This window comes from Amblyomma mixtum, chromosome 7 (assembly GCF_055824585.1).
Source record: "Amblyomma mixtum isolate Tamu chromosome 7, ASM5582458v1, whole genome shotgun sequence".
NCBI classification, from domain to species: domain Eukaryota; kingdom Metazoa; phylum Arthropoda; class Arachnida; order Ixodida; family Ixodidae; genus Amblyomma; species Amblyomma mixtum.
The window spans coordinates 99,067,537-99,090,160 of record NC_143018.1 but is presented as its reverse complement, the minus strand read 5'-3'; the positions used below and the strand labels follow the sequence as shown (position 1 = coordinate 99,090,160).

Below are 22,624 nucleotides of genomic sequence, written 5' to 3'. Positions count from 1 at the left end.
TATATGAACGCAAATAATGCCATGCCAAATTGCCTCCTGTGCTGCCCTCATTTTCAACTTTACTTTTTTTTAGCCACATATATAGTGGTGCATGACCATGAAAACTGCGATGAAATCAGGTTTCAGCTGCAAGGCTTTGATCGAGCTATTAAGGTTAGATGACTTAATCTACGGCAATAGCTTTCAAAGCCCGAGCAGACGACAAACAGATCACCTCCGCTGCCTCCCCCTACGCTGCAGCCGCGCCTGCAGAAGGCAAAAAGAAACCGTGACTCAAGCTCACGTGATACCAGAATGATTGGCTACGCTGGGTCAACGGCTGCACAGGCAGCCGGTGAATAAATGGCGTGCTGATCGTCTTGCCGTGAATACCCTACCTTTCACCTGGTAATTACTTGCGCAATAGTGCGGACGAAACTGAAAGTTCTGTATCGACGACGTCATCACGCAAACTTCACAGTCCACATTTTCAAGTAAATATCTAGCATTTGCCTAGTACGCCCGATATATAATATTGGAAAAGTTGTGAGAATCTAGCCGTCTAGTTATGAGCCGTCTTGATCGTGGTAAGAACAGAAAACTTTAACAATGGTCTGTAGTGTTCATCATACCAGCATCGACGCAGGCGTTCATATCCAGGTTAGACAAAACGTCAATGTTCCGATGCTGATAAGTTAATCCACCAGGTGCATTGATAATGATGTTTTTGATAAGGAAGGATTCGAACAAAATTATTTAACCGTGACCGTCTTGTATTTCAGATCAATAATGAAGTGCATAAGAGGCGCGAAATTAGCTTTCATAGCGGACATGAATTGGCACGTAAACAAGTCTGTAGGGCGATTACTACGCCTACTATGAGCTCTGTCTTGAGTTGAATAAAAACGGCTTCCGTGCTTCCAGAATTTTGGTACCGAATCACTGCGCTCTTAATGACTTATGCTGCTTTTAATAAAAGTTTCGCAGCAACCTGGAGGCGCGCTATCTTTTGGTAATGGTACTGTAGTGTAGCTAGGTATGCAGGGGAACTCACCTTACTTTATCCAGGTCTCCATTAGAGCAGTAAGATCATATTGTAGAGAGGAAGGCTAGAAACTGCCAGAAAGAAAGAGGACAGGAGGTAAAGAAAGGAATACGACACCATGGGCGCAGCATTGTTTGTGTTTCGCTCTTCGTCGAAAATGAATCAGCTAGTCCACAAGACATGCCACCAAACTTGCCACCAAAGTTAGGTGTGTATACTCCTTTAACAAGTGGAAAATGAGGCTGATATGTTCGCGCTCTGCGGATTCGAAACCCACTGTAGACTCTAAGCATGGTGAGTTTTCCAATGCCACTTCTAGCTATGAGGCTTCACACGGACTACGGTGGAGGAATGTTACGCAAATGTGGGCTCTAATGCTAACGCAAGCGAAGGGAAAACTTTATTTACACTAATGGTTTTCCCTGCGGTTTGGGGGCATCTTTAGAGACGTCTTGGTTCTACCCCCAGGAGCCCAAGAAAACAATTTTTCTGACGGAAACGGGCTTTGACGCAGCCGTAGACATGCGCTTCGATCCGGCATCGCGATTTCAAGATATTTACAAGAATCGAAACCCAAAAAGACGGTTAGTTTCCGAACGCTCGAAGAGAATTTCGACGTCAATTCGGCGTCATGTTCGCCATCGCGTTCTCCGTGGTTCCCGGGTGATGTTCGCCTGAACCTGCCCAGAATGAGATCGAAAAATTTGGGAGTGGCTTAGCTCAGCTAGACCAGTGAACACGTAGCGAAAGCAGTTTCGTCTACTGACATTTCGGTAGCGACACGTCGTCGTTGTCGTTCATAAGCTTGGTGTCGTCTCTTCGCTAGACGTTCCTCTCGTTCTTTGGGCGTCTCGGCCAGCCGCTTATCCTTTCTCGCCTCGTCTTCACGCTGTCGGCCGGCCTTGTACCATGCGACGACTTCTGGATCGGAAGACTGAATTTCACGCAGCCTGTACCGCTGCCGTGAGGAGCGCACTGCCACTCTCCTTCTTCCATGGTGCGCGTCTGAGCGAGCGCATCGCTTCCCTCTTATATTCCAGCTGCGCTGTGTGACTCTGCGCATGCGCATTATGGCGCCGTGGGGGCCATGGTATACTGGTTGCCATGGTAATGGCGCATGCGCAGTGGTGGCCTTTGGCAGGCACCGCGAAATGCGCTCCTGCTAGCTTACTTTAGCATTCTCTGAGAAAGTGTTTCGTGCCTAAAAGGAACTTCGAAGCACGTCTACTTATAAGTATTTTCTGGAATGCTGTGTGTTTAATGGAAGATTTGATGAGACGGAAGGTTAAGGAACAAATCAGAGTAGATTTATAGCGCGCAAGAAAGCGAATGGCAACTTGTGACCCTCAGCTGTGGCAAGAAAGATACGCTGCGCTGATACCAGAGGAAAACGAAAAGGGCGATGCTGGCCAGGCAGCTCCCGCTTCTTATTTTTTGTGAGCAGCAAGGGTAGTTGAGGCAGGTAGTTACCTCCAGCACGAATACTTTCCGTAGCGGCTCGCTTCACACAGTACCATGACACCTTTAAGATAGCTGCTTACCTCTGTTGGAATGGGCAGGCGTTCTCAGCAAGAAAAGCTTTCTCCATTTAGGTTACTGACTACACATGCCGCATGATGCGCTGTGCATTTCCGTAGCGCAATCTGCCAACTGAGAGTTTATTCCATTGAAGGGTCCATACGAACAGTCCAGATCTCGCAAAAATTAAATTCCACATAGCCGAATCCCGAACTCATGTTAGCGTACGCAGTTTTTTTTATGTCCACCAAGAAAGGCTTAGCAAGTTCGGATTCGAATGCTAGGTAGTTGACCTCCTGAAAAAGATCATCTTGATTATGAGGCCATTCATGAATTTCAAGGTTAGTAATACTCTTCAAAGCTATAACGCGTTAACGTTGAGACTCCCTTTCTGCAGAAAATCCGGCATCGGTGTTGAGCGATAAAGAAGATGTCTCAGATGTAATTTATAACACGTGAATTATAATAGTAATGTTTATTTTGCCACCATGCAGTACACGATGGGAGGGCGGCCATAGTAAAAGCTGTCTTATGACTCCTGGACTACGCCACGGGCACCAAGACGGCATACAGTGGTGGCTAACAAGAGAGAATACATGCGTACAGGTGCAATAGACAAATAATTATACGGCAGTAAGGCACGATTATACAATAACATATAAAACAAAACAAATGCAAACACAAAGGGACAAAAGCACTACTTGTGTTTACACAGTTTTTAGTGAAGATAAAACAAAAAATAGAGCGAGAGCCAACGTCATGCGATATCATGAAAAACCTGGCGGCGGTTGGCAGCAAAATTATTCATTGGTTGCGAGAGCTGCTCGAGGAAAGCAATCAGGGCACGGGTAGAAAACTTCCATACGCACAATTGTCCAGCAAATGCAGACGCCAGCGTCAATTCCATCCACAGCGTCTGCAGGGACGCCAACTCCAGCGTCGTACCGTCGTATGAAAGCGGTATCCAGCAGAAAAAGCTTCATCCCCGAGCGGGATTCAAACCACTGCGAGCGATGAAGAGTAACTTCGCATCACGGTTCCTCAGACAATTCGGCTACAGCCGCAATCTTATAGCCTGGTACGGGTGTGCGCAGGAATCATTCAATGTTAAGCATCATTTCACCTTCAGTCACCAGGTGCGCTGCAGTAGGCGAAACCGAAACTAACCGTAGTTTCTCACTTACAAGCCCTACCGGTTACTGTGTTTGAAACCGCCGCCTGTCGGGGCTGTGGCGTACCTCAGCGGTCTATGAATGTAAAGAATTGCCATGTTCGCTACGTGATACGCAGAGGACCACAAACGGCTGAAGGGACCTATTTACGCTATCGCTTCACACTCTTAAGGCGGTGTGCCCTCATGTTCTACCTGCAGACTTATATTCTGAACTTCCACATTGGCGCGGTTCGCTCTTTTTTTTCAGCTCTTTCTTTGAATGCTGCAGTCGCAGTTGACACCTGTTTACCTCTAATAAATAAATATCACATTGATCGGACTGATGTTGAACAGACTGTTCTACCTTGTCGACCATGTCCATCAAAAATAGAACAACATTCTTGTTAATTTCGGCTATACCACTAAACATGCTGCCTACTTGTGTCCGAACCCCTTTTAGCTGGGCCTCTTTTTCTTGTGTAAATAAGGAAAATTATTTCTCCCCTCGTAGCTTATAACATAAGATGTTTGGCACTTTCAATTGTTCCCTCTTCCCATCTGAAACGTTAAAAGCTGACTTGGTCAAGAATATTCTGGCGCTAAGATAACGTCAATAATCACAATCACATTCTCAGCTTGTGAAAAACAGTCATTCTTCAGAAGCACCTCGTTACAAAGCGAAAGCACATCGGAATATTACATAGAAGAAATATACTCACAAATACAGCAACTATGAAAGAAAAGCGGTTAGCAGGATGCAGCAGCAGCAAGCACAGAAACGATGATGTACTCGGAATTAAAAAAAAAAAAAGCTCACTCTGAACTAGTGCAATCCTGCAAGATTTGGGCGCCGGGATAAAACGAGTTCCCGCTCGTATCACCCCCGCCGTTGAGCAAGTGCCACATGTGTACACATTCTTACATACTGCGGACTGAAGAAGCACAGTGTCATGGTATTGCCACTGTTACTACGCGCTAACAGCCCGGCTGATCTCCTTTCATAGGACAGCACAAGCAGTGCGTCCTGACACGACGCGGCTGGCGGGCGACGACTAAGCAGAACTTCAAGCCTGTCTTCACGATGCATGCAAAGGCTCACTGTTGTTGCGCCACTGGAGGGCGCACTGCTACGCGTCGAAAGAAACGCCGCAGGGTAGTACGGGATAAGCTCCAGCCGCCTGTATTCCTACAGAACCTCGCGACGCTTACAGACACTGAAGTTGGCCAACGCACCGCCACATGCGGCTCTGTCCAAGGCGCTCCATCACGCTGACGTGCAACACAGACCCGGCGATTAAGACTGTCTTGATTTGATGGTGTTGATCTCATTTATAATCACTTCCGGTAATTCGCTCTTATCCAGACCGGCATCGATGACAGCAAACATACACAAGTTCTGCAGCGTCGGTGCTAAGTGCAACACGTGCAGATCCGTCAGCTCCTCTTCCGCCTCAGAGATGTCCTCGAGGTGGTCTTCCTCCTCAAGGCTGGGTGGAGGCCCGAAGCCACCGAAGACCAACACCCTCTCTCCAAGCACACAGCAGCCGGGCAAACGCCTCGCAGACGGGCCTGATCCACTGGGCGTAACTTTAGTCCAGCACGACTTTTCAACGTCATACTTGTGCATATCTCCAAAGTAGGTGTTCAGAATTCCCTTGCAGCCACCGAAGATATACAGCTCTCTATCGTACACGAACGCAGAGTGACGCTCGCGTCCCTCCGGGGCCACGCCTTGCACTTGTGGGCGCACCCATGTCGCATTGGTGGTTTCCAGATAGTATAAAGAATTGTCATAAGGGTCGTCGGGTCGAGAGAATTCTAGGTTGCCACCCCAAACGTACATGCGGGTTCCGATGGCGGTCGCCGTGTGGCAGTAGCGACCGAGGGGGGCCTCTCCGCTGGTCGGGACACGATGCCACTCTAGAGTCTCCAGGTTCAGAAAACGTACAAAGTTCGATGAATTTCTGTGCAATCCACCAAAAATGTACATCCGGTGACCAAGCACGCACGCCGAGTGGTTAACATCAGCACTCGGTACCTCACCTCTTACCTCCGGACGGCTCCACATCATGGCATCGCTATCGAAGCGGTAGAGGCCGGTAACCTCGGGGCTGATGTGCTGTACGCCCCAAATGTAGGCGCAGTGGCCGTAGGCTACAACGCTGCGGCCCACGATGGTAATCGGCTGGACTTCGGGAAGTGACCGAGTCTGTATCCTATCCCAGCGGTACGAGACGGGGTCGAAGGTGTACACGTCGAGGATGTAGCCTGGGATTTCACCACTGTCCGGGTAGCAGATGTCGGAACAGTCAAACGAGTAAACCTTCCCTTTGACGGCGACCGACGTTTCACTGAGGATTTCTGGAATACGGTTGAGCCTCGCCGTCCACATCGTTCAATGGCAACCAGTTGTTGCGAAAAGAATATCGGGCCGCTTTGTTCCTTTCCACTCAACGGCCACGCTCTGAAATCAAACTTGGTGGTGGGCGTTACTTGCTTTTCTTCGACCTTTGTTTCACAGCGCGAGCTGCTGGTGCGCCGCCTGCCGGAATCACTGCGTTGTCGGTTATGTTCATAGCTGTACGCAAAGAGGACAGGGGGAAGACGCAATAGAAGGCTGTCGTTCGAAATGATACGAGGCTGGGGAAGGGGTGGTGGGGGGGGGGGGGGGATACGCGCTGCAGAGTGGGCGGCGCATGCACGTGTGAGCTCGAGACTTTTCGTCTTTCCGTTTAACTTTATGAAGAAAGGCAAACCTGGGCAAAACACTGGACGAAGGAAGAAAATGACACACAACGCGCTGACTAGCAGCTCAAGTTTAATCTGCCAGGAGCGAAATATCCTTGTTTAGAACGTTGTACCAACGTGCCCGAGCTTGTGCCTTTACCTTGGTTGAGGCACCGTTCGGAGTGGGGACGTCACACACCAGAAGTTATTGGCCGATTCACTAATAAACTCCTCTTCTGATTGATTCGCATGCCACAGATATTGCGGGCCATGTACACGCTGAAGGCCTGTAGGAGGACGGAAATTTTCTACCGCAGGCGGAGAGTCCCCAAAGATCTAGCTCGACGTAGGTAACAGGACAGAAGAAAATACGAACATCGAAGCTGGTATTTGAGTGTATATCCTGTCTGTATATTGAGTGTATATCCTAGTGATTTCGTATTTACTAATTGATTGATCGCGGCGCGGAGCCTATCTCATCTGTCCTCAAGAAGTCACGCGAGCGCACAGCTCGAGCCTCGAAGTCTGCTTGTCGTCTGCTTGCGGCCTTTGCAGAAACACAATGAGCAGATGTGCTGTGGAGATGACACGCCGTCTGCAAAAACTCCGCCTTTCGAAAAAGGCATCAACGAATGCCGTCCACGAGAAAAGCAAACAGCCGGGGAAACTGAGGAAGGACAAATACAAGCACTAAGCAACCAGGCAGTCTTCTTGTGTAAGTGATTGTGCGCAGTGGCCGCTCGCGCGCACTTTTTTTGGGACAATGCTTGGACATTAGCGCGCGAGCGGCGCGAACTTGACTACTTTTGTATTTTGTAAATAGTGTACAAAGCTCTACCCTGTCCTTTCTCGCTGTCGCTCCCCTCTATACTTCTCCTCACTATCCTCTCCCTTTCCCTTTCGTTTCCGCCGGCTGCAGCTCGGGTGCTTAAGATATTAGATAGCAATTGCCGCGGCCGGCAACACTCTTTTGCTTCACTTTTTATTTTTTTTTAAATAAACCACTACCACCACCACCACCAGGCAGCGGAGAAACGCGTGAGAAATTGGTGTCGGTACCAATTGCACCGGGATGGAAGCTGGTATAATGTAGTCGTGTTTGTCGCTAAACGTCGGTGTTTTGTTTGTGTACACTACACATGGAAAAATTATTTGTGAAAAGTAATTAAATTACACTACTATTCACTATCCTAAAATCGCGCGAATGCAAGTAATTGCTGTTTACAAAAATAACGGAAATAAATTTAATACTTCTCATAAATAATTAATCACTTCAAGATTACTCATGAAGCTTAATGTAACATAGAATGTCGGAAAGTTGGGTTAGTCGGATTGAACTCTACATCATAGCGCTGAAGAATGAAGACAAGGCAGAAGAGGCCAATACAGGCGCTATCTTTCAACTGAAGGTTAACTCACGCGAAAAAGGAAATATATACGAACAGGAATAAAGGAAAAAGAATCAAAGGCAATCTCACTCAAGACTCGCTCTCTTGTAGTGCGATATGATTTGAAATGCGCGCTGCCTCGTCCAGGCGAGCTGCAGTGCGGACGCAAAACTGGGTCTGCAAAAAGCTTTGCTAACTTGTAATTCTTCGAACGGATTTCAGCATTTAAACAATCAAATGTGCGTAGCTATGTGTAAATCACGTGCTGGTATTAACTTTGCTGCGCACAATAGTAATATTTATTGACCGCATTTCCTGTGCTTATCAGAGTAGCTGTCCCCGTCGTAGGAACGAGGCGTAAAATTGCGATGACGGCGGCCGCGACCATGCATTTCCAAACGGTGCCGCCTTGCAAGGCACCTGGTGCGGTACCGTGCCAAAAGCCCTGCACCTATATCCGCGGGGCTCCCCACTTGTCTCCGGGGGAGGCCGGACTTCGGTGATTCTTGTAGGAGGGGAGGCCGTTCGCGGACAGCCACTGTGCGATGAAGATCAGTCGCGACACGACGATGGCGAAGATGAGACAGGCCCGCGGCATGCTCACCGCGTCCCGCCGTACAGAAGGGAATACGCCGTCTGGGGTGGAAGGCTGCGGCGAACGGCAGGGCTCATCTCCACTGCGCGGCGGCTCTCGTCGAAGCTCCGTTTCGTCCACGGACTCCTCCAGCACCCAGTCGTTCGCGACCTTCCGCGGAACGACTCCTGTCATTCGCCGTAGGCGATGCCGTTCGCACCGAGGTCCCCATTGATAGCAGACAGGACATATGCGTCTTTGAAGGACCACCGCGGGCTTGTTCTCTGGGCGTAGCTGGCGCGGATTGCGCGCGGCATGAGCTGGCGTCGTCCAAATTATCATCCACTTTCTCCGTCTAATAAAAGCCGCGTTCGTTCTCTCGCAAACTATGGAAATTACCAGAACAGGTTTCCTGGTGGGAACTCTTCGTTTTCGCACTATTGCTTACTAAGGCAGTGTACAAATTAAAAAAAGGATGAACGCCTTTCGAATGGTAGTTGCATAGGGACCTGATATTCGGCGTCGAAGACGACGACGAAGACGGGATGGGTACAGCGAGTAGAAGCGAGAGACAGAAAGTAATTTTATGAAAGATGAGTACAAACGAGAAACACATCACTGCGCGTCTAGGGTACAAACGAACAAACAAACAAACAAACAAACAAACAAACAAACAAACAAACATGAGAGTAGTGACGGAAGGAAAAAACAAATAAGCGTAAGATGCCTCTGTGGGCTTTTATTAGACGGGATTAGAATTTTACTTGTACCGGAGAAAGAGAAAATTTTATTAAAGTGGACTTTGGCTTGGAAGGTAAAACATTTATTTCGAAAGTCTCAGCGCTGACTATAATCTCCCGCGCGCGGCGGGCCACCAGAAGTTGGTGGCTGGGCAGGGGGAGGGGCAGCCAGTGGTTCCACGAGGCTTAGTGGATGGGTGGTTTTGGGATGCTCATCACACATTCCCAGACCATGTCGCAGGGAGTCTGGGAGCCCGCGCATAAGCTACAAATTGGAGGTGTGTCAGAGAAGAGGCTGGCTCGTCGATTCTGTGGCGTCGGGAAAATGTCTGTCCGTAGCTGCCGATATCAGACAGCTCCCTTTCTCGAGAGTGAACGCTGAGGGCAGGGGGGAGGCGAGATGCAGTGTGGTCGAACGCTTGTATTTCAAAACAAATTTTTTTCGCCATCTAATGGTTGTTTTCAATAGCCTGACTCTACCGAAAGCCTTTTCGGTGCCACGGGTCACTTCATAATCTTTCTGTGCACGAAAACAATTGTTCAGCACCGCTCTCAGATCAAGCTGAAAATTTCTAAAGCGGACCATGCACAAAACTTGTCTCCTGCTCATGTCGATCCTCCATTTTAGGTGAACTCACCTTCACCTTCGTTGCCACCTCCGCTGCGTCGAAGAAGTCCTCAGATACTACAACTCCGAGATCTGCGTGCTCGCTGTGCTCCCAACCCTTCGACGTACACAGATTGTGTAGCGATCAACGTCTACACAACCATCGTAGTCAAGGAGATCCACCGCCTTTTGTCCTCCAACCCAGCGACCGTTCTGAGTCTTTTATCGTTTGCTTTCGAAAGTGAGAATGCATTTGTTAGCTACCTAGAGGAGACCTATCATCAGGTGCTCGCTATTCTACCTCTCCGTTTCCCCTTACTCTTTACCGAGTTTTGTACTTCTGAGTGGCGCAACAGATCAATAATACATTTCAACGGGTCAAATCGCAAGGGATTCTGAACACGAGTTCGGCATCCACGATCATGAACTGAAAAAGAAAGTCATACTCGTGAAAATTCTGCGAACTATCATAGTCCTCTGAGCATTGGCAAGCATATGTAAGTTAGAAAAGTGGTGTGACACGAACTCAAGCGTACTTGGGTTGTAAGACAGGACTCCAAAACCAGGTCTCTCAAACTAAAAGTCTTCATTCACACAATATAGCTTTAGTGTGGAAATTCACAGGATCTTTGATCTCTGAGAAGTATATTGTAACTGAAAGCAGAGGCATTCCCCTGGTGGCTAGCAAGGATTATTCTCATCATCATGTTTGCTACCATTATGGATCAAGTGTCAAATGCGACGGGACAGTGATTGCGTTAGCTTATCGTTCCTCCTCTTATAACAACAAGAAATTCATTAAATACGTGAGTGGTGTCCTTCAATATGTTTCTCTTTTGAAACCTGCCGTTCTTTAGGCCAAAATTTTAATATTGACGTATTGGCGTATTGACAACGACAAATAGGTGCTATTTCAGGAAATATCTCACTACAAAGAAAACACAGATACAAATCCCACATTGCAGGAAGCGAAGCACAAATATAGCGCATCACTGAGTTAAGCAGTAAGAAGGTTTCAGCAGCAGCAAACACAGCGGCGGCGACGAGTGCAGAATAGTCGAGAAAAAAAAAAAGAGATTACTGTGCACTCACATCAAACCTGCAAGGTTTGGCTGCACGGATAACAGTTGTATCGCCACCACTCCCGACAAAATGCGACCCGAAGACTTACGTTTCATCAGCGCATGAAGTTGGGCTAGTTGGTTTTACATGTATACAATACTACCGCAAAAATGCGTTGTCGCATCTTTTCTGTGCGTCAGCGTTTATTGTGAAAGCATTGCTTAGCGAGTTATATCTAGCTCATCGAGTGTGTGTTAAGCTTGACCTTGAAAGTGACCTCGGCAAAACGCAGCATAGCTCAGCCTCTGCAGAAATAAAATAAATATTGCCGCGACTGGGTTTCGAACCCGCGGTGGCGCGAGCAAATCAGCTTCACTGGCCGCTGCACGAGGTCCCTATATGCTATCGCCGTAGGCGATCACGCCGCGTCTTAAACTGCAACAAAATCGCGCGCTGTACATTGCACAATCTCGTCTTCAACTTCCACCTGCGGCGCGAGCACCTTAACCTCGATAGGCACTTAACCAAAATTTATTGTAACCAAGCGTTACGACGACCGAGCAAAGCAAAAGCACGAGTCAACCAGGCTAAACACGTGCTTTCGCACGGCTACTAGGTTGAGCCACGTTAAAACTCTACCACATTTTTTTCCTTCATTTTATAGCGATGTGTGCTCAGAACGTGTATTAAAGGCGCGCGCGCTCTGTCCCCTCACGGGATTTCGCACACGAGGCACACTCTCCCCCAACAGGCTGGGGTCGGGGGCTCGGCTGCCCCCCTCCAGAGATAGCACAATCTGAGCGCACTAACGCGGCGTGGCTACCTGGCGAATCGCAAGCGGGACGTCAGGCACGTCCGCTCGATGTATGCACAGAGGCTCACCATTGTTACATCGCGGGCGTGCACGCAGCCCCACAGCCACAGAAGCATCGTCAGGCTTACCGCAATGTGTTCCAGCGCGCTGTAGGCCGCCAGAATCTCGGGATACGTCGCTGCACAAAAGGGGCACAATGAAGGAACAAGGGCTTCAATCCCTCAATCGAACCATAATCGATCGAGGCCCGTGTAGCTCGTAGAAAGTTTTAACGGTGCCTGCCTTTTCAAGGAGCACACAAGAAAGACGCGCACTCCAAATCTAAACGCTTGCGCTGGCAATGCAACCGCACTCTCAATGCGCGAAGCGCAGTTCTGGCAGTTGGAGTTGATCGCGAATCACCGCACGCTGGTCCCCAAACTCGAACGAGGTGTCGTTGGGAGACAGTTGGTGAGCGCGGTGGGCAGTTCGTCATCCCGTTGGTTTCCTACGGAGCCTCATTAACCCGCCAAACCTGCGCGGCAGTGACACATCCGTATTCTGCAAAGTGTTCGATGGCCTCGCTGAATGCGCACAAAATTTACGGACCACAGTCACGATTCAGCTGGCTGCCGAGAACGGAGCGCTAATCGCGGAGCCCGGCGCTCCTAGGTGATAGAGTGCCAATACCTTCCCGCCGGTGAAGCTCAGCTTCTAAGGTGTTTTTCAAAAAAAAAGACATTATTACCTACCGAAGTAGAGGCACTGAAATAACTATTGTGGCCACCTCACCACCATCTGTGGCTCCGTTGAAGGCGCACCATTCGTTTGAAGTTTAGTTTAGTTAGTTTATGGGGTTTAACGTCCCAAAGCGACTAAGGCTATGAGAGACGCCGTAGTGGAGGGCTCCGGAAATTTCGACCACCTGGGGTTCTTTAACGTGCACTGACATCGCACAGTACACGGGCCTCTAGAATTTCTCCTCCAAAGAAATTCTAGCCGCCGCGGCCGGGATCGAACCCGCGTCTTTTGGGTCAGCGGCCGTGCACCATAACCGCTGAGCGACCGCGGCGGCATTCGTTTGAAGTGCAGCACAAGTCCGCTGTCTGTGATGAGCCAGAATAGATAGCGTTGCTCTCGTTTCTAATAGCTACTTGTAATCCGCCTCCGTCAAGACCTGCGTCGATGACAGCAAGGAGACGCAAGTTCTGCAGCGTAGCTGCTGAGTGCAACACGTGCAGGTCAGTTATCGCCTTTTCCTCTTCAGAAACATCGATGGGCCCTCCTTTATCATGTTCTAGGGCGTATCCCAGGCCATCAAAAACAAACACCTTTTTCTACCATCACGCTGCAACCGGCGGAGCGCTTAGCAGACGGGCGTAACCCATGTATTGTCACTTCGATCCAACACGACTTCTCTTTATCATGCATGTCTGAAAAGTAAGCGCCCAGCTGTCTGGTGCGGCCACCGAAGATGTACAGCTGTTCTTTGTACACGAAGGAGAAGTGAAGTTTGCGGCTTTGGGGCGCGCACCTTCCACTCTTCGGCGCACCCACATCAAGGTGGTTGTTTCCAGATAATACAAGGCATTATCTTCCCGGTTGTTGACCTCTAATTTCAACGGCTGGCCACCACAAGCATACAGGCGGGTTCCGACTGCGGACGCCGTGTGGAAACAGCGGCTAGACGGTTCCTCTCCACTCTCATGGTCAAGATAATATATACGGTGTGTGGACTCCCAGTCCAAAATACCAAATATGTACATCCGTTGAGCCAGCACGCAAGCAGAGAAGATGCTGAGTCTCGTAACTTGGCCGCGCATCTCCGGGCGGCTCCATGTCATAGCGCTGGTACCGAACCAGTATAAGCCGCCAATCCGCGACCTTATGTCGGAGAACCTACCCCACATGTAGACGCAGTAGCCGTAGGCGACAACGTAGTGGACGAAAGAGTTAAGGGGATCGTCGTCGAGGTGCAACTCAGTCAGTGGCACACCCACTGTCGATCCTGATGATTTTTTATGGCTCTAGATCATCTTTGGCTAAAGAGCGCCATTGCACAAAGTTGCTTTGTCAATTCAAGTAGGTGTCACAGACACATTTTCCGAACATTTCACACCAGCCATCGTGGGATGGCTTGTCGAGAATGTACCTGGCGTGCGCAGTGCACTGGAGCGCTCTCGCATCAGTGTAAATACGCTCTCAGGAAGCTTCAGATACAGTCCAGCATGCTGTCGATTGCCGTTGATATGATCTGCACCTGATGCCATCACTTACACAAGCTTTGACGAATACTCTCGGCTCACGTTCACGACATATATACCAATTGGATGCTTCCAGATTGAAACTAGAATGTATATAGCGAAAACAGGACCATAACTAGCAGGCTATAAAATCAGTGAACATTTAAAGCAGCGTCAAAGTGAGGGAATACATGCGGAAATAAGTGATAACTGTTTGGCTTCCTGAAGTCATCGCAAAAGACGCAAGTTGTTTACGAATAAGAGCTGAAATCGACGCCTACCGCCACATATCTCTATCTACCATCTGCTTTGAAAAGTATGGGCAGCAGGCGCTGCGCGGGAAACAAATTCATCACGATATTCATTCCGAAGTTACGTTAATGCGAATCGCTTGAAGAAACCACCAGGCAGGGGGTTGAATCGATCTCAGTGAAAAATTATTAGTTCAGAAACTTTGTTCTGTGTCTTTTAAGAAAAAGTGGCGGCCCCGGGTGACACGAATAAAAACAAAATACTAGCGACTTTCTTGCTTGCGCGAAAAACGAGCACGGAAGGAAGGTGTCCTGTGCGTATAAAAGAAGAGTTTATTACTGCGTCAAGTAGTGGCGCCGGAGTTGCATCATCACCGTACCACCAAGCTTTCTTCGCCGAAGGCACTCAGTTTGCTTGCGATGCAGCATCTGCCATCGACTACGATGGGTGAGAAGTGATAGCGAACACCATTTCTTTAATGAAGCTTGGCAAGAGGCGTAGATTGAGCCGCGCATCAATTACTGCAAGTAAGCACAGGTTCTGCAGTGTCGATGACAAGTGCTACACGTGGAGTCCGGTGAGCGCCTTTCGCTCCTCAGAAACTTGCCCCTCATCCTGGTTGGGTGCCGGCCCAAAGCCACCGAAAATAAACACTCTTTCACCCATCACTGAGCAGCCATGCCAGTACCTGGGCGATGGTGGTGAGCCACATGGCTTCACATCAGTCCAACGCGACGTCACGGGGTCGTACTTGTGTATATCTGCCAAGTAGGTCTGCAGCAAATCGCTGTACCCTCCGAAAATGTACAGTTCTTCGTTATACACGAAGGCTGAATTACCTCGCCGACACGCAGGGGGAACTCCTTGTACCTGTGGACGTACCCATGAAGAGGTGGTCGTTTCTAGGTAGTATAAGGAGTTTTCTACGCGAGTAGCATGGAAAGGGTCTGCTAGGTTGCCGCCAAACACATACATGCCGGTCCCGATGGCAGACGCAGTGTGGAAGGCACGCCGAAAGGGCGCTTCTCCGCTGGTGGGGACACGATGCCACTGCATGGTATCCAAGTTAAGGACCCGCATATACTGCGAATGATCCAAGACGCCGAAGACATACTTGCGGTGACCCACAACGCAAGCTGTGTTGCCGTAAATCGATGTCGGCAAGTCACCGGCCACCTCCGGGCGGCTGCATGCCATGGTGCTTGTGTCGAAGCGGTAAAGGACACTCGGAGATGGCCAGGTGTGCGGGCCGCCACGCAGATACGCGCAGTGGCCGTACGCTACAACTGTGTGGCGAGAAATGTTAATCGGCCCGCCGTCGGGAAGCTGCGTCTGCGCCATATCCCACCGGCGCGACGCGGGGTCGAAGATGAAGACGTGGACCAAGTTCCATGCCGCGTGGTAACTGTCGAACGAGTAGACCTTGCCGTTGATGCTCTGATGCTCTGGAACATCGTTTAGCCGCACCGTCCACATCCTGCAGAGACACCTGCATCTGTAAGAAACAAGGCCCGGTCATTCCAGCGATGGTGGCGGCGTCATACGGCTATTTTTTGAAGCAGCGATATGGTGATCTGTATTCGCGGCGTGAGCGGACATGGTGCGTCGACGGGTGACTATTTCCGTTAGAGTTTGGAATACATTTGTCATTTTATGATACTCACACGAATGAATGTTCGAAAAAAACATGTACTATTGCTGTCACCAAGATTAAAAGCTCAAAAAGCCGTTATCAAGTGCGCTTAAGGGGTCAAGAGGCTGTTCTGCCATTACGGGTTTGTTTCAGAGCGAATTACCTTCTTGACGCCGCGAGATACGTGCTTAACGCTTTCCAATCGGAAAACGTTAACCACAGCGGTTAATGTTGTCAGCGGTGGATAACATTCTCTCCGGACTTCTGACATCCGCCCTTTGCCTACGGGTGTTGGCAGGGGCGGATCAGTGGCGAACATGCCGAACCCGAGGGGAGGACTATTACTGCGGCACGTGCGCCATTACGTCACCCTCCCTACCCAGAATGAAGCTAGCTCATTTCATTGTGGGTAGGGAGGGTGAGGTAATGGCACATGTGCCTTGAATGGATGATTGCTGTTTTTTTTTGTTTTCTCTATTTTCACGCTTGTGAGTGGCAACAGTGCATCTGGGTTTGACAAGACGCCTTTGCGCATGTCTGTGTAAATGTATAAAATGGCTGCCTCCGTGTGAATAAATTTCAGTTGTAAGTTCAGCGCCGTCAGTCTGTTTCACCTTGTCCTCGGTCCGTGTTCTTAAGCGCTGGTTTTTTACGATGGATCACCACCAACTCGCCCAATCCTCAGTTCTTCTGCATACAGGAGCGGGGACAACGGGCAAGCTTGTTTCAGAGAGCATCGTATGCGGACTGTTTGTTGGAGAGGGTGATTCTCAATAAAACACGAGGAACAGTTTTTGTGGCAAAGGCGCATCCCAGTCGGAAGAGAATAAAGAAACGGATAACACACGCGATCAAATGGCTTTGCCAGGTCGATTTGCGCCTGTGTAATTGTTCGTGAGCCCCACTGCAATACTTCAACACCGTACGCATTGCATGTAAATTAAGCCACATGTTTAGTGAGGTTCGTTCAAAGTAGGCATTGAAAGCTGTAGCCAATTTGAGAGAGCTCAAGCGAAAATCTTATAAACAAGATGAGGAAATTCAGGGGCACTTTGGCTCGCCAAAGTGCTGCAAGGCGAAAGCCTTTCCTGGCGCACTGTTGGCGTTGAAAGACTATTTGCGGTGCACTAATGCTTTATTTGACTACACACTTTGACTACACATTACAACTACACACTTTGACTGCCGACTTTGACTGCTTCTCTAGCACGACTCTGTCTCTGCTTCGATGAGTTCGGTTGTATCCATAGCTCTGTTCGCAGTAATGAGTTATGTAATGAGGTCAGCCACGTACGCCTTACGCCCTCTGTCGGAGCGGACTACAACTATTTTATTAGTTGTCGAGCGCTTCAAACGGTGGCCTCAGGCATCCGTGGGTGACCTCATTACTTGGAATCCGCGCACTCTGACGTCATAACCATTTCGACCAACCGAAAAGCGTGACACCTCTGCTGGCGACCTTCTGTTGCCAACGGTGAGGCATTAAAGCATTGCGCTTGAAAACGTGAGAGCTTCGTAGCCATTTGATGATGATGATTATGTCCTCGGGCTCAATAGCACATACCCACGGCGGGGGATTGGCCATTTGCCTATCGCAGTTCTTCCTTTTCGTCAGTGTCCGGTGTTAAGAGAATATGACTTCTGTCAAATGAATGTAGCAAAAATCGAACATCAATGCTCGTCTAAAAAAATTCACAGTTTATTCACAAATATCACTTTTTATACTCTCACCTTCACGTTTACTGTTGACTGTGCTGAATTTTGACGCCGCAAGGTTATCTGCGGCTAAGGAGTGGCATGGCACAAATTTGATTTGTCTATTAAAGTTGGTGTCAAAAACACATTTCCCGAATATTTCACCCCAGCCGTCGTTGGATGCCTCATCGAAAGTATGTAACGTGCGCAGTGCGCCAGAGCGCTCTCACATCCACATAAATAAGCTGTCCAAAAGCTTCAAATACTGTCCAGCGTGTAGTCGTTTGCCTTCAATACGATCTCCGCCTGACACGATCAATTACCAAAGATTTGGTTTGGTTTATGGGGTCTAACGTCCCAAAGCGACTAAGGCTATGAGAGACGCCGTAGTGGAGGGCTCCGGAAATTTCGACCACCTGGGGTTCTTTAACGTGCACTGACATCGCAAAGTACATGGGCCTCTAGAATCTCTCCTCCAAAGAAATTCAACCGCCGCGGCCGGGATCGAACCCGCCTCTTTCGGGTCAGGAGCCGGGCACCATAACCACTGAGCCACCGCGGCGGCCGTTACCCAAGCTTTCACGAATTCTATCCGCTCATTTTCAAGACATAGATACTCGTCGGGTGCTGAGGGCAGACGTGCTGAAGGCAGACATGCGCAAATAAATGACAACATTTCGGCTTTCTGAAGTAATCACAAAAGACGCAAGTTGTTTCCATAGAAGATCTAAAATCGACGCCTACCGCCACATTCAGCCCCTCAGTCTGCCTACAGCTTTGAAAAGGATGACCACCAGGGCTACGCGGCAACCTAGACCTCATCGCGAGCTTCAGGCCGAAGTGACGTTGACGCGATTCTCTTGAATCAACCACCAGGCTGGAATGGAATCAATATCAGAGAATAGTTCTTCGTTCGGAAAGTTTGTTCTTGGTAATATTAAAAAAAAGTGGCGCCTCAGAGTTTCATCAAACAAACAAAACGCTAGCGACTTTCTTACTTCCGCGAAAATCGAGCACTGAAGGAAGGCGTTTATTGCGTATAAAAAAAGAGTTTATTGCTGTGTCAAGTAGCGGCGCCGAAGTTCTATTATTGGCGCAGCCCCAAGCTGGCTTACGCCGAAGGCACTCCGTTTGGATGACACGCAGCATCTACCATCGACTACGATGGGTGAGAAGTGATAGCGTAGACCATTTCTCTAATGAAGGGTGGTAAGGGGCTTAGATCCAGCCGTGCATCAATTACTGCAAGTAAGCACAGGTTCTTCAGTGTCGGTGCCAAGTGCAACACGTGGAGATCAGTCAGCAATCTTCGCTCCTGAACTACCTGCTCCTCATCCTGGTCGGATGCCGGTTCACAGCCACCGAAGATAAACACTCTTTCACCCATCACTGAGCAGCCGTGCAATAACCTGGGAGATGGTGGTGAGCCACATGGCTTCACTTCGGTCCAGCACGACGTCACGGGGTCGTACTTGTGCATATCTGCTAAGAAGGTCTTCAGCACACCGCTGTACCCTCCGAAAATGTACAGCTCTTCGTTGAACACGAAGGCTGAATGTCCTCGCCGATACACAGGGGGAACACCTTGTACCTGTGGGCGCGCCCAGGAAGAGTTGGTCGTTTCAAAGTAGTATAGGGTGAGGGAACGGTCTGCTGGGCTGCCGCCGAACACATACATGCTGGTCCCTATGGCAGACGCAGATTGGCAGGCATGTAGAACCGGAGCCTGTCCGCTCGTGGGGACACGATGCCACTCTTGGTTATCCAAGTCAAGGACCCGCAAATCTGGCTAAGGACCCCAGTCACTGATGATATACTTGCGGTGACCCACAACACAAGCTGTGCTGCCGAACGTCGATGAGGGCACCTCACCGGACACCGCCAGTCGGCTGCATGTCATGGTGCTTGTGTCGAAGCGGTAAAGGAAACTCGGGGCTTGGCAGCTCTGCGGGCCGCCCCATAGATACGCGCCGCGGCCGTACGCTACAAATGTGGGGAGGGAAATGGTAATCGGCCCGGCGTCGGGAAGTTGCGTCTGCTCCACATCCCACCGGTGCGACGCGGGGTCGAAGATGGACACGTGGACCAAGTTCCATGCCATCTGGCAACTGTCGAACGAGTAGACCCTGTCGTTGATGTGTACAGCCCTGCGGGTGACTGGCTCTGGAACGCCGTTTAGCCGCACCGTCCACATCCTGCAGGGACATCTGCTTCTGTAAGAAACAACGGCCGGTCATTCCAGCGATGGCGGTGGCATCATGCGGCTTTTTTCTGAAGCAGCGATATGGTGATCGGTATTCGTGGCGGGTGCAGACTTAGTGCGTCGACGGGTGACTATTTCTGTTAAAATTTTTGAATATATTTGTCATTTTATGACACTCACACGAATGAATGTTGGAAAAAGACATGTACTCTTGCAGTTACCAAGATTGAAAGCGCTAAAAGCCGTTATAAAGTGCGCATAAGTGGTCAGGAGGGCTCTTCTGCCATTACGGGTTTGTTTCAGAGCGAATTGCTTTTTTGACGCCACATGATATGTGCTTAACGCTTTCCAATCGAGAATTTTGTTTAGTTGATCGGTCACGCCAGTCGCATTGATAGGGATTGAACATCTGGCGGCCTTAAAAAAAACGTGAAATATATATGGCTTAATGCTTAAATCCTGCGCTACTTTTTGGTTTCGTTTCGCGCATGTTTTGTGTCCGCCTTATCGTCTAGCAGGTGCTTGGTACAGGTGTCATGCAGCTCTGGTCTATTGATATCGCGATCAACAACCACTTTGTTCAACCTTGCCGCGATGGTGGAAATGTGGTGCGAAGCGTTGGCATTTCGCCTTTTCATTTCCTGGAGGAGGAGGAAAAAAACTGAATACCTGCAGCTGTTTCTGTTGAAATATAAACTTGTCATTTGGTCACTGTGCCTTCTATATATACCTCTATATACGTGGATTTGAGTAAAGGAAGTGGCGCAGTATCTGTCTCACACATCGCGGTGGAAGCCCCAACCGCACCGTGAGGAAAGGGAGGAAGGCGGGAGTGAAAGAAAAAACAGAGAAGGAAGGGCCGTAGTAGAGGGCTCCGGATTAATTTCGACCACCCGAGGACCTCTAACGTGCATTTACATCGCACAGCACACGGGCTCCATTTGTGTTTTCCCCTCATCTAAGCGCAGGCCGCCGTGGCTGGGTTCGAACCCGGTTACTCCTGCTGGGTACCCGAGCACGCTAACCTCTGAGCCATCACGGCGGGTATCTATCGGTTGTGGGAAACGTGTTACGAGCGGAGCGCGGCGGGTGGCAGTTGTTGAAGAGGCGACCGCCAGGGGGCGTCGAGGAGTACGGACGCGTTCACGTCGGCTCCGCGAAATCAGTGATTTCATGGCGAATTTTTTCCTACGTTGACCGTGAATGTCTTTGAAACCTGTTTCCTAAGGTGCAAGCAACCCGAGGATACCACATTTGTGCCTGTAAGTGCATCTTTAAAGACTGCATCGTCATTCCAAGTTCGCCAGCGCTACACGCCACGACAGGCCTACTTCGACCGGGAAGGCGGCGACGGGCGAGCTCCCGCCATCGCCGACCACGCCCGGCTCCACGATGACGATGAAAGTGACGGTGGTGGGAACCGACATCGACCCCAAAGAAAAAGAAAAAAGAGGAATGGATTATGAGATTGAAGAAGCGAGCGGAAAAATTGGAGAACGACGAACGCCACCTAGGACGCCAACATGGTGCCGGAGACGCGGCGGCAGCGAACGCCGCCACTGTTGCGACGACCGACGACAGCGACACGAGAGCCTACAGAGAGGCGGGACGGAAACTCGCTGAACGTTCAATAGCCTCAGACCTCCCGAGACTTCCAGCGACCGGATATGGAAAGTAGTTCTGCGTCCCAAAGAAGGATTTACAATGCTGAAGAGCACCACCGAGATGAGAATTGCGGCGGCCATCAGGGAGAAAGCCGGAATCAAGGACGAGGAGGCACTGAAGGACAGGCTAGCTATAAACGCCAAGCAAGGAACGATTACCTACCACTCGCCTAGCTACGAAAACGCGAGGAAGGTGGAGAAAATTGAAACTGTCAAGATCGGAGACAAGGAACGCGGTGTGACCACCTACATGAACGCACCAGAGAGTTGCGGCAGGGGAGTCATCCATGGAATCGATGAGCAATACACACACAAGTATGTACTAGAAGGACTGAACATTAACGGATTCAACCCTCTAGTCATAGATGCACGAAGAATGGGGAAGACCAAATCTTTCCTAATCACCTTCGAAGAAGAGAAAGTACCACGCAGAGTAGTCTTGAGCGGAATCACTTTCAAGTGCTTTCTATACAAGAAACGCTATGAGGTCTGTTACAAGTGCGGAGGATTGGGCCACCGCTCGGACGTCTGCGACAGTGAGGTAACCAAGTGCCGCGGCTGTGGCATGACATCGCCCCCCGAGGGGCACCAATGTACACCGCAGTGCCAACTATGCGGCAAAGAACACTACACCGGGGACAAGAGGTGCAAAAATCTCTTTCGAACCCCTTATATTGTCAAGAAACGCCAAATGGAAGCCAAACAGGAGGCTAAAGAAGCGAAGCAAGAAGACCGAAGGAACTGCCGCTCCCCTAATAGATCCGGCAGCAGAACGAGGTTTCGGTCAGAGTCCTTCCCCCGGCTACAATCCGGACAGCAACAGCCACGCAAGGAGCAAGCTGCAAAGGTGAGCTGGCCAGCTAAAGTTTCCCAGGACTCCGAGACAGTTAAAGAATTGAAAGAACTTATTAAACAGCAGGCAGATCAGATTAAGACTTTAACTGATTATATTAAGAACAAAGAAGAGCGGATCAAAATGCTAGAAACGACAGCTAAACAACCCGCGGAAAACAAACCGCAACAGGAGAAGGCAATGGCGCCTATGCAAGTGGAGCAGGATAAAGAGGTAGAGACAGCGGAGGTTGAAAAACCCCCTTCAAAAAAGAAACGTACCAAAGAGTCGGATCTTGAGACCAAATTCGAACAACTAAACGACAAACAACAACAGGACATGAAACTACTGAACGGAACACTAATGCAATTCATGAAACAAGTCACAGAAACGATCAGAGTAGAATTTGCAAAGCGAAACGCTGCTGTCACGGCGGAATTTGAGAAAAGGGACCAATGGATATACGCGGAATTCCAAGCAACCAAAACTGCCTTGGCCAAAGACCAATAATACTAT

General features: G+C 49.5%; 1 protein-coding gene across 1 annotated transcript; it reads right to left on the bottom strand.

Annotated features, from left to right (window-relative positions):
• Positions 1-229: 229 nt before the first annotated feature.
• On the bottom strand, positions 230-6,087 carry LOC149336945 (uncharacterized). The gene is made up of 2 exons (XM_089554288.1): positions 5,739-6,087; positions 230-246 (listed from the first exon to the last, which is right to left on the bottom strand). Exons 1-2 carry the CDS (start codon positions 6,085-6,087, stop codon positions 230-232), a joined length of 366 nt encoding a protein of 121 aa, XP_089410414.1.
• Between the last annotated feature and the right edge of the window lie 16,537 nt (positions 6,088-22,624).